This window comes from Lineus longissimus, chromosome 7 (assembly GCF_910592395.1).
Source record: "Lineus longissimus chromosome 7, tnLinLong1.2, whole genome shotgun sequence".
Lineage (NCBI taxonomy): Eukaryota > Metazoa > Nemertea > Pilidiophora > Heteronemertea > Lineidae > Lineus > Lineus longissimus.
This window is the reverse complement of record NC_088314.1, coordinates 19779712-19797353: the sequence shown is the minus strand read 5'-3', so window position 1 is coordinate 19797353 and position 17642 is coordinate 19779712. Positions and strand designations below refer to the sequence as shown.

General features: G+C 41.5%; 1 protein-coding gene across 3 annotated transcripts in view; it reads left to right on the top strand.

Moving 5' to 3' along the window:
* Positions 1 to 17642, top strand: part of LOC135490684 (synaptophysin-like) — a 48257-nt gene that overhangs the window by 5629 nt on the left and 24986 nt on the right. Inside the window, exon 1 of one of the 3 annotated variants that reach the window (XM_064776019.1) lies at positions 5972 to 6405. The exons of 1 other annotated variant lie outside the window; for it this stretch is intronic. In XM_064776019.1, coding sequence (XP_064632089.1) covers positions 6367 to 6405 — 39 coding nt within the window. In that variant the 5' untranslated portion in view covers positions 5972 to 6366. Of the gene's footprint in view, positions 1 to 5971; positions 6406 to 6453; positions 6701 to 17642 lie in introns of those variants that run through there. One more of the 3 variants, XM_064776020.1, reaches the window with a different exon arrangement.

The window sequence follows — 17642 nt, the reverse complement described above, 5'->3', positions numbered from 1 at the left end:
GGTAGCAACATTGGATAAGACCGCTACCAACAGCATTTACAGAAGATGGCTGAAACTTCCAATTAGCCAGTAGCATCTATCAATGCCACAACTCCTCTGGAGAAATCAACGACAAATCTTTTTAATTCTGCAGTATGACAGATACCCATGACACAGACCAGCATACATTGTATGGCTCAAACTTCAAACCAATATTAGCACGATGCTCTCCTCTTGTAGAGCTGGTAGCAACATTGGAAGACACTATACACCTTTCCAGAAATGGGGCGCTGAGTGTCCGAAATAGCGATGTCAAAAGGGGAAACTAGGCCTTATGTTGGAGGGACAAAGGAGATAGTCATGGTTGACCAACACACTTGAATGCCTTTGATGACGGACAAGGGGGAAAAAGTTAGTTCCAATGCAAGCCACCAATTTCGGGAAGCATGTATCCAACAGCATGTACAGACGGTGGCCTGAACTTCCAATAAGGGAGTAACATAATCCATCAATGTCGCAATTCCTTACTTTCCTCAATTCTGCAACATGATAGACACCCATGACACCAAAGCATACAGCACACATCTTAAGCTTCCAATAAGCCAGTACCATAATCCATCAATGCCAAACTTCCTTGAGCAAGATCCTAGTGAAATGTCTGACATGAAGTTACAGCTCAATCACAACGTTACAAGAATGATTCGAAACCAATAAACTACTTCAGAATGAACTGCACTCTAGAAGAACTGAAGTCGATGTCAAAGATATTCAAAGAGACGCGTCATAACTGAACATGGTTTGGTGTCACGAATGACGAACAACCACAAATTTATCAACGTTATCATTTCCAATATTTAAAACTCCTTTGGCAAGACAGATGTCTATCGCTGGGAAGAACGTGAACATAAAGAGTATAAAAACATAAGAACATACAGCTCAATCGCAGCGGCACAAGAATGAGAAGAAAGCACTCTAGCAGATTTGAAGTCGACGTCAAATATACAAAGAGATGCGTCATAGCTGATCATAGTCTTATGTCACGAATGATAAACAACCATGGAACAAGCTGTTGGAATCGTCCTCAATAACTCCTTTGTCACAACAGATGTCAATCGCAGTGAAGAATTCCAAATGCGAAGCTCTACAAGTAGTCCAATCATGCCAGCATAAGAAAGCTTACACGGCCAAGAATAAGAACCTTGACAGAAAACCGAGTGTCATATTTGATAAACCATCAAAGATTCCATCATTATACGACAAGAAGAATGGCAGAACTCCAAAGGCGAAGTTAACAGTCCAATCACGCCAGCCCAAAACAGCTTTGCCAAGAACTATAACCCAGACACGAGACCAAATGTCATTTTTGATAATCCATCAAAAATTCCATCAGAATCAAACAAGAAGAACAGATCCAGGCCCTGAGCCAACCTTATAGATTTTTGAAGCCAATAAACGACTTCAAAAGCCAAAGTTCTCTCCTGTTCCTAGCAGAACTGACAGTCCATGATTCTCTATGCCCATGGAGCAAATATTAACCTAGAACCTCACATGGCTCTCTTAATCATGTTAACAACCCAGTACCATAATCTATCATTGCCAACTCCTTTGGCAAATTGATGTGAAAGGAACTTCAAACATGACGTTATTAGTCCAATCATGCTGGCACACGAATGATTAGAAACTGATAAACTACTTCAGAATGAACTCAATTCCTCACGTATCATACAACTGACAACTTGGAAAGACACACCAGGATCAGTCTGTCACAATCTGTGTCGCAAAAACGACGAGGAACTGTAGACCAAGTCCTTACATTCCATCCTCAAAAACTCCTTTGGCAAAACTGATGTCAATCGCTCAAAGAACTTGCAGTGGAGGAGTTAAAAGTTTTCACAGGAATTGGTGGCGCACCATCAAGAAATTAGGCACGTAGGGATGTGACTAGCAAGTGATGTGATCGTAGCTGATTGGAGACGGTTGTCAGATTCTTTTTCTGGAAAGAAACAAGACTGAAGAAGGACACAAGCTGGGAAATTCTCTTGATGATCAGTTCGGGACCGCATAACACATGAATGAGATAGTACTTTTTTTGATTGCAAAATAAAGAGGACTTACATTTTCGTGGTTCACAGAATAATCAAAGAATGTATTGAGATTCCGATTACAAACTATATGAGCTTCAATTTCAAACAGTGGGATTAAATTTCATAGAACAAAGGAATTTAATAATCCCTAAAGGATTCTTAACAAGTGGAACAAAGACAGATTCTATCAGACTCAATGGAACGAACTTCAAAAGAATTTATTTATGAGCACACGGTACTAAACTGCTGAGAAACTGCGACGACACACATTGAATTGCTCGAAGAAGAGACATTCTCTCTATTGATGAATGTAATATTGTCATCTTGAGGAGAATGATGACTGCATCTTCAATACGGTTTGACGTAGAAATAGCCATTACTCATTGGCGTAGACTGTTGTCAAATGATTTCACCTGACATGCAACTTATACATTCACCTCGTCGCATCCTCAAGATTCTGATAATTTTCTTGAATCATTGAGCATAGGATCTTGTATAGATCCAATCAATAAGATGTAGCGCATAATCTTCGATTTGATTCGACACAATGAAACTATAGGCTATCCGTTCTTTGTCCTGAACATTTAATAAGGCTCAGGAGATTATCTATATAATACCACTGATTACTCTGATTTATGAATGCATTAGTTTTGAACAAAGAAAATTTGATACAAACAACAAGAAATCCAAAAGTTTTCAAAACTACCACACCTCAAAACGGTTTTGCCTCCCTGGGAGAAACAACTTATATAAACCAAGAAGCCGTGCTCCTCAATAAGTCCTCAACTGATGTGTAATTCCGCTAATCACTTAGATGTCGATTTCACCCGCCACTCGAACACGTTGCCCGATCAACTCATGGTTGGGTCCGTCGATAATCGAAACGAACCAAACATTGTCGTTTGTTCGAGAGCTTGCGATCGAGGGCTGATGTGTTCACGGATGGATGTAATTATACTGAGCCTGCCAGGCGAACCGTGACTACTCAGATGGATTCATCCACTTCATTTGCAGAATATTAGAGAGTTCTGGTGACTATTTCTGGGGGCAATTAACCCAAGGAGATTGAGGGGATGCGTGGTTAATAGTGGCTCAGCTCAACTCATAAATCTCAGTCTGAGTATTAGAAATGACACCTCTTGAATTTTTTGGCCAAAATCACAGTCAAAACCCCATTTTTTGCGACTTCTGATGGTGGCATCTGCCCTACCCTTACCCCCCCCCCCCCCCCCCCCCCGCCCGCTAGCTATGCCCCTAAGCTGAATAGCAATGGTCATTCCATCCTCATCAAAATTGATCATAAACGTAGCGATATTTGCTTGCTTTTAGCCAGCCATGTGATCAATTATACACTGAACGCCATCACCATCATCAGGTACTGCCATTGTCTTTGCTGATGACGGAAGGGAAATGACATTTCTGTTTAACTGAGTGGTCATTGAATTTTGCGACTACGAATTGGTCAGATAGCAATGGTCATTTGCATCCAAAGCCTTCTAGATCTCAAAAGAATGTCCATATATATTTGTTTGCGGGTAGAAGATCATGTGATCAATCACACATACAGTGCAAGCCATCACAAGGTACATCCTTCCTTGCCAGTGATACGAACTGCAGTATCTCCTTAAACACATGGCCACCTCTTCACCAAAGAAACTGGCATACCATTTTTCATCACTCTGGAAGATCGTTGCGAGCGCCAAAAGAGACACTATAACATTATTATCTCCTTACGACATGTACAAACATTGACAGGCTATTGACAAGTAGCGAGAAAAATCCTGACCACATACAAATGTCACGTTCGTTCATAAGAATCTTAGCAAAATTCGCATAAGAAAAGCAGATTTTTTTTGGACATGATGACGTTGTCTTTTGAGACAGGCTTGGTTTAACTTTGGCGATTATGAGAACTGTACTGAGAGATAACAGGCAAGCAAATGGCCAGACACACAAAACTCAGTCGTCTGAGAACAAGAACACTGTCATCGTATACACACCCTATATCCACAAAAAATCATACAAAAAGTAGCTAGAGTAATGATTTTTCTGCACGTGTCCATTAAGTTACAAACAGGTAGAAAAGTCTGATACTGATAGCTCAGTAGAACCTCTTGATTAGGAACTGTTCGTAAGAATTCAGAACAAGCTCGACTGACTTTCAGCGTTATTGCATATCGCCGACTAATCAGATTGAGGCTGACGTGAGACTCTATCGCCGTCAGCCATTAGCGCCGTATCAGACTTGGCGTCAAATAAATCTTGTCGTGCATCGGTAATTGTCACCAAGAAGGGCACCAAGGACCAAGAGGTGTACTTTGGAATGAGATTGTCTTGATGGAAAGGTGTTCTAGAACTTTGAGTGGCAACCAAGCACCCAAGGCTCAATCAGAGCGTGATCTGGAACCAGAAACTAAAGCGGTGGAACCGAAAACAGCGCCGAACACAGACCAATAATTGTTCCTAGCATCATCATGTTCCCTCGCTTGTCTTTCAACAATGTCCTGGGGTCATTTTGCCAAAAATGGAAATGCCAAAAACATCTGCTAACAGAAAAAAACGATAAAAGAACTGAAGATATATTGGCTCAAATAGAAACACGACGCAGCAGAGATCAAATGCCAATACCAGTGAAGGATTTTTTGTCAATTCAGATGTGGAGGTTTTTACACTTGAGGAAACTGGCGCAATCTGAAAGCGACTTATTGCTGAGAGTAGAAATTACAGTTCCTACAAAGGCATTAAAGATGTAGAGTAAAACGTTTTACGTCCTCTCTTTACGCTGACCATCTTGAAAATGATGCTTTTGAAAGGTTCCAAGGACTTGGATCCATGAGAGAAATGGTTCCCTGAGTACTTGCCGGTATAGTGCCAAAGGATATTCTCTCGGTTTGCAAGAGCAGCGCTCAAGAGCTTCTCGCTTCTTAAGTAGGCTACTTTACATTGCCAGGGATGAAATGATACTTTGATAAGACCGTGCTTATAATGACATTGAGGGATCAATCGCGACACATGTGACTAAGATAGTCATATTGGCGATATGTACTGAGGCCATTTTCTACATAATCATACCAGTGGCACTCCATGGATTTCATGTTCTGTAAGCTTTTTGCAATGCCAGCGATGAAACAATACTTTGATTATGAATGTTGTTTGTGATGACTTGGAGGGATCTATTGCGACACATGTTATTGGCATGGTCATATTGATGATATGTGCTGAGGATAATCTCCAGATCAACACCAGGGTATTCTCTAGTTTCTTACCAGGGTATGGCACCAGCAACACTGTGCTAAGAGTCTACTCTTGTTCAAAGTTTCTTACATCCGCAGGGTCGGAACGTTACTTTTGATTAAGGACACCGCTTCGATCGCCTTTGAACGGAGGGATCAGTTGCTACGTGTGATTGGCATGGTCATATTGACAGTGTGTGCTGAAGAGATTTTCTAGACCAGCACCAGCAGTGCAGTGCTCAACATCTTAATCTTCGCAATGATGATACTGTAGGATGCTTCTTCTGATGACTTGGAAGGATCAAGTGGAGCACATGTAAGGAATGATTTGATCGGAGGGATCACTTGCTACAAATGGGTTGAGCCTGGTCATGTTCATGACTTGTGCTGAAGACATTCTCTCTAGACCAGCAACATAAGAACTGTGCTCGAGAGATCCAAACTTCCAAATTTTCGCAATGATGATATACCTTAGGACACTACTTGTAATGACTTAACAGGATCAGACGTAACTCAGTTGAGGAACGCCTATCATAGGAGAGGCAATTATTTTGTAGATACTTATAGAGCGGGCAGCAGCGTCTTCAGAAGTGATCTATAGTACTTGAAGATCTTTGCCTGCCTCGGCAGTGATGAAATACTTGATTTAAGATGCTGCTGATGACGACTTAGAGAAATCAATCGCCACACGCGGCAGATGCGATGGGCATGGTCATATCGACGATACGTGTAGAGGATATTCTCCAGATACTGCAAGCGTCAGCATCACTGTGCTCAAAGTTATACTTGTTTGTGGGTGATGACAAGACACTTTTGATTTAGGTTGCTACAAATTTAACTTAGCGAGATTGGACGGCCATATTGATGTTTGCAAAGGGTGGTATTTGCCCAGTGACATGGTCAGAAACAATTCAATACTTCTCTTACGCTGGCATCTATGAAATGCAGCTTTTGATTACTGATGCTGCCTCTCATGATGGATGTCCAATGTTCCTCGTTAGGAATACCTAAACGATTGTGACGGATAAGGTGACTTGTTAGAATGGATATTATCGTATCCTGATGACGAGATGATTGTAGTGATCGTCACTCTCAAGATAATTTTCATCGTAAGTAGGACATCTTAATCAAATTCTATCTGTTTGTTTGACCCTTTTTCGAAAAATAGTTACACTGCAATTTTTTGTGAGTGCCAGTTGTGGGTTTTGCTAGCTGTGTTTCGTCAGGGGTTTGAACATGTCACGTCACGTCTTGATTATGGAGACAACTAATGACGGAATTCCGGGTTCCTTCATCAGGAATACAAAAACGTCTGTAGTGGTGGACTGAGACACTTGTCAGAATGGATATAACTGCCAGAACGAGATGAATGTAATCATCGTCACGCTAAAAATAATTTTCATCGTAAGTAGGACATTTTCATTACAATTTTATATGAATATTTTACCCTTGTAGGAAACATCTCGCCAAGGAACACAGTTCCACTTATCCCTGTAATCGATATTGGTAGATATATTTCCTTATCTTTTAGCTGAATATGAAATAAGGTTTGTAGCAAGTGATTTTGAATAGAAAATCGGTTTCTATCAATGCCTTCTTGAACATTTCTGTAATGGTTTTCACTGTATTTAGATCTCAAATCTTTTAAATATTTGATAAATGAGATTGTCTCTCATATATTGCCAATATCCTCTATCGTCCATATTTACAGAATATCCACTCTTATCTTTTCTTGAATATAGAAGAGCATTTACCACGAGTGATTTAGGACAGAAAATTGGTTTCTATCTTTGGGTACTCGAGCATGTTCGAGGTGTTTATCCCTGTCGATGATTGAGTGATCTCGCCTTAAGTGGAGATATTTGATGATGATTGAAATACCTGGAAATGATGAGAAAAGGAATAAATAAAACTGGCCGATATCTGCCAATGTCTTGGTCATGTATCTAGGACATTTGGGCTTTGAACAGCATTGAATGTTTTGGCCGAAGCCTCCTGAATCATTGATTACTCAGGATTTTTTCTAAGATGACAATAAAATACCAAATTTGAGAATGAACATGGTGTTGAAAACATGAAGCTTCTATATTTATACTGGCCTTCCATGCTTTGGGCACTTTTCCTGTTTAGACTTTATTTGTCTTGTCGCCGTTGTCCCCAAAGGGTTTCACTGCCATGGAGACAGCTACTTTTGGCATATCTAAAAAAGCTGAATTGGAAAGACAATATCTCTTGAGGGATCATATTTGAAACAAGATCCCAAGGTATTTAATGACGGGTATATTTGGATTACATGAAGTTCAGGTTTATGAAGAGAGATATTGTACTTACCGTATTTTCCGGCGTATGACCCGCGGCTTTTTGCCCTCAAACAGGCCCAAAAAGTGGGGGTGCGGGTAATACAAAGGTGCGGGTCTTGCGTGGATTCTGAGAGGGATAAGCCCCAACCCCAAAGAAAAAAAAGGGGACCAAACTGGTTACTTGATAAGGATTTATGTCCATCGTTTTCGCATTGTTTTCAACCAATATTTCCGCCATGATCGCATAGTTTGTGATGTCTCCGCTAGGGAAAATAGTTACGGCCATGCTGGAATTGATCCACTTTGGTTAACAATTAAAAAAAACATGGCGGTTCTAGGATGTCAACATCAATGAATGGCTTACTATTTTTGGAGAATGCGGGTCTTGGAGCAGTGCGGGTCATAATCAGGTGCGGGTCTTGCGTGGCTTTAGGTAATGGTCAAAGGGGGTGCGGGTCATAGGGCAGTGCGGGGGATAATCCGGAAAATACGGTAGATGTGTCAGCTTAGGGACGTTCTAAGGAGAACACTTTGATGATTCCTTTATTACCAAATCCATCATTTCAAAGAGGTTTAAGCTGCATGTTTAGTGATTCCAATGACGATTACGAAAACCTCCGACAGTCTCTAATGGCAACAAAAACTACTTTCCCGCATACCCATTTAATTTTCAATTAACGAGAGGCTACACGGCCAGCGGTGATAATTCTCAAAGTACATCACGGCTGTCATCCGGTGCTTGAAACTTGCCGCTCAGTTGCGTTTCTTGTTTGCCTTGGATCAACCGATTCAACTGGATCACGTTTCTTAATTACTTGGGTTCAATAGCGGAGGAAGTTGATCAGTTTGGGGAAAGATGGCTTGCTTGATAATTGAACGTCGGCGCAGAAGTGTTGCGTTGTTCTCAGGCGAGTTTTCTAATTCCCTAGATTGATTTGATGGGAGACTCCACATGGTGTATGGGAAAGCTTCATTTGATTGATATTTCCGTGGGGCTTAGCAGGCTGTATGAATTGGAATATGAAGTGTTTGGCCTAGCAAACAAGCGTTTTAGATTGATGCTACATACCGTCATGACGGCTTGCGACAAAAATTGCTCATTTTCAGTGGTTATCACAGGTGCCTGTGACAACAATCGGTGATCAGAAACCAGCAATCAAAATCTAACCCAGCAGTTACTAATTTTAACTGCATACAAGAGATATTTTGTCACACAGAGCAACAATTTTAATCACACATCACAGCGATTTTAAATCGCTTGTGTGCACAGCACTTTAGTATCGTGGTCTGCTCAAGCAATACACTTCTGCTTGTCGTAACACTGGGTGTGACTGGATAATTGGTATGAACTGCCAAGCCCGTTAATAAGTCATCACTTTTAATCGATTAGCAATACAATTAGGAGTAGTAGTTTGTGTTTAATTCTAGTTTAATCATGTTTGGGGTGTGTTGCCTGATTGTGCTCAAGCTAATGAATTTGCTATCAAATTTCTAGCATGGCTTCGGTTCAATTAGTTGGGAGAGCGATGGGATTGCTTTGAGATGAGAGGGTGGGGACGATTGGAAGATATTGGTCTTGGAGATGCGCCAGTTGGGCTGGGATTTTTAAATTGAAATTTCTCATATATGGCCTTTTTCACCCAAACTGGAAAGTTAAGACCGGGCCTTGGTTGATGGAGGAGTTGCACTGGGCCATTTTTGCCATATATAGTAGAAGCTCTCTATCAAGGACACTCTCTTGACTGACACGTGCTGTCCTTGTAATAGAGAGGTGTCCTGATTAGAGAGGTCAAATGTCATATTATGAAAACCTGTCCTTGGTCACTTAGGAAGTCGGTGGGGGCGTTATTGGTATATCTTAAGCGGCAGCTGATACGACGAAGTTTCCTGAAGTTAAAATAAGTCTGCTGACATTATAAGGATCATACTTACTCTGTAAAACCAGTTAGGACCACCTGCTGATGAGATATTTTCCTGTCCTTGGTCACCTCAGGAGACGCTCGGGGCGGTTATTGGCATAACTTAAGCCACAGCTGATACGACAGGAAGTTTCCAGAGGAGGAAATGGTACTGACACGATAAGGATCATATTTATTCTGTAAGCCATCGCCGTGAAAGGTTGACACAATATCGCCGTGGCGACGTTGGCGAGGCAGTCAATCAGGTGATTGTTATTGGTGTATCGGGTGTCCAGTGGCTTGTAAATGCTGACGTACCTGACCTGAAACCTGATTGGGTAACATCATGAACTGTAAAACGGCCAATGTTCCCCCCTAGCCTCTGGTGGAGACCCATCTAGATGTAAGGTCTGCCGAGGTAACCAGAAGATGCCATTACTGTGCGAAACACGGGAAGCGTTTGATAGACTCCCCTTTCCCTGTGTGAGTCTGCTCCAGGCAGCCTGATCTTGAGTTTCACATCTCATCACATCATGGACGACCCTGTATTGATCTACAGATTCCCCTTCTCGTTATCAGTATTTTGGCAGAATGTGCAATCTATTTTGAATTTTCCATTTAAAAAACTTGTCACGTGATCGGAAGTTTTTGTCAAATGGAACATGAAACACACTTTTTCTGCATTGTAAGTGCTGTCCTGGATCTTTGAATGAAAGTGGCTCATCCCTTATTGAGGTCTCCATGCTAGCCTCACCAGTCCCTGATATTGGAGCAAGCCAATCCGACGGCAATCTGGCTTTGACAAGAAGTAATTACCTCATGTTCAGGTTTCCATATCTACGGAGAAAAAAATATCATATCCAGTATGACCATCGCGATGCAGCTTTTTGTCAGAGATATGGAATTAGCTTCATTTGACAGATATCATTCCGAGACACATTCCAGTTTATGCTACAAGACGTACTGGAAGGTGATGTTCGACCAAGAAGTGACCAGCTCAAAGAAAATCTCCTTGCCTTGCATCGGAAGTAGCTTCGTTTTATCGAATGTCTTCCCAGTCTATCGCTCCAGATATCCTAGTCTTAGAGATACTTCAAAGATAGCCTGTAAGTGCCACGCCATCAAAGTCACAGTCGCAATGCCATCCACCTATCCTCAGCTATAACGACTTCTGAATTAAGATGTAGATCACTTTACTCTTTAGGTTCAGATTTCCATCTCAAGAAAATGACACATAATTTCCGCTTTGGTCATTTTCGTCAACGTTTTGCAAATGATGCCAAATTGCCGACATCTACAGCTATCATTCCAATATGGTCAGGGCAAGGAAATGACAATGGGTGATGAGAGTCACACACCGTTGTCTACTTCACTCCGCAGATCATTTCCGGCCGTTAGACTGCTTGAGACAGGAAGAACAAAGAACCTCTTGATGAGAAGCGCAAGAGAGGACCTGGTGGTATAGAAGGAAAACTATTTGAGGAAATTCTCTTGAAAAGACGGCTCAAGACAGATCACTTGTTAGTGTGGAATGTGTATGGTCTCTCACTCTCAGTGGGAAATTTCAATTTCGAGGGACAGTGAGGCGATCACAACAATCATGAGAGATAAATGTGGTGTCTGCAAAGGAGCCAAGTATCAAACCAGGCACATCCAATATTCATTGTATTCAAATCAGATTCTACTCCCTCGGGTGAAATATTCAAAATTCAAATATTCATATCCATCAAATAAAATTGAGTCTGAGAACTTTCTCGCTATTGATTAGAAATTCAAATGATCGTGATGAGGTGGTTGGCGTTCAGGTCTTGTGACGGAGATATGAGGGGACATAACGGGTGATGGAGATGAATAAATAGCGACATTTCTGCGCTGGTTTCTACTTTGCTGGCAACAAGAATCACATCATTCTTAGACTAAAATCAGTCAACGGCAACAAGAATGACAATTATTGCATGTTGTAAGAAAAAAATGTATTGCCTGTTGCAAATCAGAGCACACATGGTTAAAACAGCAGTCACCAATTTGCTCACAGAATCTCTCTTTTTACCTTCAGAAAGATTAAAAGACCCCATTGAACAAAGCGAACATTTTCAACCAACGACACCAAAATTTATCACCATCACAGCCGTAACATCTGCGGATGAAATGAAATCATCTCAACAGACATGAGTAACCGCTATTGGTTTTTAAAGATGATATGAGGCTGTTTCAATCGTCATGGTTGTTGCCCCTATTTACCACTCTCCAATATCCTTTATTGGTATCCTCTTGTCGACTCTGAGCAGCTTTTGTCTGTTTGCTGCCAACAAGAGTTCCCATTTTCCAATATTCTTGAGAGTTTGCAGTGCCAGTGGCGCTAGGCAGAGTCGGGGATTTTTATTGGGGTTGAAACATGATCTTCAGCAGGATTGAATTGACTGTAACAGTTAAAATATATCATTAGATAAGAGAAATATGGACTGAATGTTGAGAAATGAAGCTAATTTCGAGCGACGTCAGAATAATTCCATCTGCAAGTCATTCGAAAAACACTGCCCTGTCGTGACATTCTCGTCATAGAAACCTGCAATGTGCCATGTCATCTTCTTCTTTGTAAATCTCCTTGCATTGGGTTCAGTCTGATTAAGAACATGACATGATGAGGTCTTTTTCTATGGTTGTGATGATGACTTTCTTTCTGGTATACCATTCTTTCTATGGTTCATCACTGCCGGCTGACTGGCTTAACATTTCTAGTTCGTTTGGCAATTTTGTTCTTCATTCAAAAGTTATGCTTTGTTTTCTCCAGTTTCTCTTGTGGTAATGAGGGAATAATTTCTTTCAACATCCGAAAAGGTAAACAGCCAAAATTCATCACGATCTTCTGAGGATCTGTTGAATATATCGCTACACAATGGTGATCAAGTTAAAAAGTATGTGCAAGTTCATGTATAATGATTGTTTTGGCCAAAATATTCCTGTCCAGTTGGCCAAACAAACTTGACAATCTCGTTGCAAACTGCGTAGTGGAATGCAATGAACCATTTACTGCTTCCTGTTGCGGTGGCTTGCTCTGTAGACCGTGCAGAGGCATCCTAGACCATGACATCGTCTGAGTCTGGTCTGGCACCAGCGATGTGGTGTACCTTCACCAAAGGTTAACAAAGCATGTAATATCCCGGTTGATATCGGTGGATGTGTCATGCATGTCTTGGTCAGGTTTTCATCAACCAGTAAGTCTCCGACTGATCCAATAGAACAGATTTCTAATATTGGCCAATTTGGTGAAAACTTCTTAAGTCGTTGTCACACGCTGAGCAGGGATTTAGAAGAAGAAGCTTAATTCCTGCACCACAAGCTATCCGGACTCGCTTTCATCCGATTGCAGTGAATTGCTTGGGTCGCAGTGGGTGTTTACCCTCGGTCAAAGAACACCAGAGCATGCCAATGTCAGAGACTTCCTTTGGCTCCCGTCATGTGATTCGCCTTAACCTGTGGTTAACAAAGCATGTAATATCCCCGGTTAATATTGGTGGACATGTCACGCACATCATGGTTAGTTCGTCATCTACCAGTAAGACTCAGACTGATCCAATAACGGGGAATTTTCCGATATGAGCCAATTTGGATTCATAATCTCCTTGGTCGTTGCAACTTGCTCATTTCACTGACACAGGGATGTCAAATATCCTATTTTAGGCGGATTTCAGATTTTTCGCTCTCATTAGATGCTCAATTTAAAAGCTTGAATAGAAAGATCTCTGTCTTTACTCTCTGTGGATCTTTAAATTTTCAAAATTGGACCCAAAATAAGCATTTTAGAGTAATTTTTTTGCAAGTGTTGATGATCAAACGACAATATTTTTACAAGAAAAAGATTTCACTGACTCTTTGCCTTCGCTCTTTGGCATCCCTGATGTTAATTCTGTTGAAATGGCGATAAAAGGACCTCCAACGTTACATCGACTAATCCAATAGACTTTTCAAAATGCGATTTTTACAGAATGCTTTATGCATTCGCTTTAGAACACGAAGTTGTTCGTGGTGCAGTGTATTCTTCTCAAATTGTCAGATTTTAATATGGCACTAAATAATTTCCCAAAAATTGTGCAGGGAGGCGTATGAGAAAAAGATAAGGAAAACTAATGAATTCCATGTTGGTTGCAATTTCAGCAATTTCATGCCAAAATAATCTCATCGCACCTGCTTTAACTTAAAATCAATACTGTCCTCAAATCAATCTTCGATGTTTTAATTTTCCGATATAATTGCAGACGGCTGGTTGAAGAAGATTGTGAGATTGGTGTAATGAAGTGGAATTGGTTGTGATGTTGCGAGGCGTGTGCAAAAAATAGTTTGGCTATTAGTATTAGCTACTAGGTGCCACTAGTAGCTAGTTCTTCGCTTCTGTTCCCTTCTTAAATCAAGTTTCTTTGGGTATGAAGTACTTTGGCTTCTTTCTTTGTACTGCCCCATTGTGCTAATTACAGAGCCAGTGATGTCACGTGACACTCAATATGTCACGTGATCAGAAGTTTATTGGACCTGAAAACACGATGTTTCAGCACTGTGGGCACTGCCGTTAGACCTTGAACCAAAGCGGCAAGGCTGGTATTTCAGTATTCTTTTTCAAACGTTCAGCTGTAGCATTTCCTTCTGTCGGACCTTTGACAAATGATGCAAGTGGAAACATAGCAAAAAGATCCAGCGTCACACAGGACATTTCCTTTCCCAATCTGCTGGTTCAGTCAGACCATTGACAAATGTGGCGAGTGGAAACAACAAAAAAGGTCCAGTGTGAAGCAGAGCATTGCCTTTCTCAATCTGCTAAAAGCGCAAAAGAATCCAGAAACTCATTGATGTCACGTGAAGCTGACCATAAGCTTGTACAGTTTAGTCAAGTGATCTGTTCGATGGTTTGAATACGTCAATTGGAACGGACGTGCGCTTCCGAACATAATCACGGGAGACGATAAACAAGGCATACAAATGCACTTAGGAAGTAGCAGATCTAGTTTGGCGGGAAAAAAGTAATGAGGTGGTATTTCTGTTTTACGTGGCTTTGGCAAATCGATGGCAGTGTTTGAAGATATCTACTGGATGTGAGTAGAGGGCGGGTACAAAATGTATGTTGTGCACTTAAAGGACTGACTCCTGGGCCATGAAGTATGGGTGGGGTTAATGGCCGAGTATGTTGTGTACTCGAGGGAATGTCTCCGAGTTGTGTGTTAGTTGAGGGAGGTGGATAGCAGGGTATTGTGGCCAGTCTCAGGAATCCTCAGCAACCCTTTATGAAACAATATCTATGGTCTGAGCCACCCCGACATCGCAAATACATTTGTACATTATTGTTTTTTTCTGATTATGGCTGTAGATATTGCCCACACAGCCTGCTGGACAGACATGCTGTTCATTCAGGATTTATGACCAATTTAGCATGATATAATGGGTAATAATTGTTGTGAGAAGAGTGCTGGGAATGCATATCATCAATCTACAGCTCCCTTAAGGACTGTTAAGATAATGCAAGACAGTTGCTTATATGCATTTCAATATTAAGACATGGTAGATATTTGCTGGTCATATTCCGGTGGCCAGTTTCACCGAATAAAAAGCATTTCATTTGTGTTACAAATGTTGTTGGAACAATACTTCGTGTCAATGTGATTCATCAATAACTTCTTGAAGAGTCGTTGCACGAGCATTAGCAGGACAGTCTTGTGGATTTCCTAGGCTAAGGTCTTTAAGACAGATTGTTTGCATGAAGTGTGTGGATTTCACCCAGTGAAGGGGCTAACAAATGTCAGAATAACACTGCAAATAGAGGTTATTGTTCATCAACAACTTCCTGAGAGGTGTAGCAATAATGGATGATGGTCTTTTGATGCAATTTCCCTGGGTCATTTAGAAAGTGACATGTTCGCTGTCGGAGTTCTACATCGTTGATTGTCGAACTTTGGTAGTTGCAATGTCAACCTTTTGACTCATTAGAAGCAAGTTGATGAACCTATTTGGATGTAACCATTGTTGTCGGAACATTACTGGGAGAGGTTATCATTGATCAGCAACTTCCTCAAGGGGAGATTACGTAAATGCATAATACAGAATGTGGGCGTTTGCTGTTCTGGAGCTAATGAAATAGTTACCAAAAGAAGGTGGTGTTTCCCCACCTTCCTTCATTGTTTCTTTTTCACTTTGTTTGCTACATATTGCACAATGAATATTAGCCTTGGGACTTGTTGCATGGTTATGAAATGTTCTAAAGCCGGGCCTACATAGTGATAGCAGACTTTTGTTTGCAAACATCAGCAAACTTTGTGTTTGCCATAAAAAAGTTTCAATGCCAGTGGTAATGTGGTGTGTTTCCAAACACTCGCATTTTGGCAACAAGCCAGTTCCTCCTCTTTTCGTCTACGGCTGCCTTGGCTGCCTTGTCACAAGTATTACCATATCTCGCTCAGCTATGCCGTCATAGTTCTACCCCATGTGGTCCTTCGGAGACCATGGTTTCTTTTGCCGTGTGGTTCTAACCGTAGGTGGGAAACTACCCAGCAACAACCTGCAATGAAAATCCAAGCAAATTCCGCAAAACCCAGCAGTTCCATTGAGACCATTTGTAAAAGAAATGGCATATATACTATCAATAACGGTCGCTTGTAGATCCTGGCGTGTTCAGTATTGATGAGAAATCTGGTCTAGGTGGTCCTCTAAGCTAATTTTGTGAGCTTGGATCAATATTCATTACCGCTAATAGGTTGATGAGTCTCCGGTGGCCATTTAGCTACAGGAGACTCATCTTCTCCCGTGTGTTACGGAATTTACTTGCCGCCCCCATAAACTGTACACTGACAGTGATGTCTGTTCTTTTTTTTAACGTCATTCGCCTCAGTAGCTCTACCAGACATAAACTTGTCTTGAGTTCAATCTAGTAACCAGACCTGTATTTGAACCCATGACTTGTGGCTACTGAATCGCTAAACCTTACCAGTATTCACCTCACTCTGCATGTAGTTGCAGCATTTTCTCCAAGGTGTTTTCCAGCCAATCTCACGCCAGAATGACGTTCCTTCATAATAAAATCTTAACAAATTTCTCATATTTTCTTTCTTTTCATGTTCTTCATCTGATGCTGATTCAATTCTGCCTCCACAAAATCCTTTGAACTCTATAGGTAAGTATTTGATTTGCAGTACATTCCGTCTGTAGAGTAGTTCAGGGGAATGCCCCTTTGTAGCAGCACCACTGTCAGGGCCAGATCCAGCGTGAATTTTTCATCAATACTCCTGGTGTGTTCCAAAATTTGATGCCAATTTGAAAGGTTTTTCATGAATTAGGGGGACGTGCCTCTGGTCGGCCCCGGTCCTTGCATCCATGCCTGATGGTAACAACCCTCATGTAGCAACTAGGCTCAAAATTAGCGTGTTTGACGTGCTTGGGCACAACGCTGAGAGATCGGCGTGCCCCTCAGGGGATAAGGACCTCCTACCTAATGATCCAGATGATACGGCCCTCATGCAAAGTTCTCCGACTTGTGAGTGATTTAACGTTGGTCATGGATTGTGGAGAAACCTGTCGCACGAAATCTCAGATAAGCTATTGACGTACAAGCCCCAGCCCCGAGAGGGACGGGAGCCTCCTACCAAATGTTGCGGATAATATGGCTCGCATGCAAATTTCGGCGACATGAATGATTTGTCCTGGTCATGGATTGTGAAGAAACCCATACCATCATGCTAAATCTTGCTTAATCTTAATAGAAGTATCGCAGCTGGCCCCAAGAGGGACAAAAGCTTCCTAGCCAGTGTTGAGGATAATGTGGCTCTAATGCAAATTTTCCTGACTAAAAATGGATTAGACGTTGGTCACAGATTGTGGAGTAATCCATAGACTGTCAGTTGAATTCATTTCTTCCAAGGGGGACTTGGCATCTGCTTAATAAACTTGATAAAACGCTGGTAGGTTCGTCGCATTCAAATCAGAAGCTCGAGTCTCTGAGTGGGCAGGAAAACCCTCCATGTCTACTCCATATATTTGGCTCAGGTGACTTTTCCAAGGATTACCATTAGATTTATCATGTTCGATGGTTGAACACGAGACGGAATCACGCCCGGGGGAGGTTTGATGGGTCCGGTTGTGTGGAGACCTTTAGCATCCGATGTTAAGGTT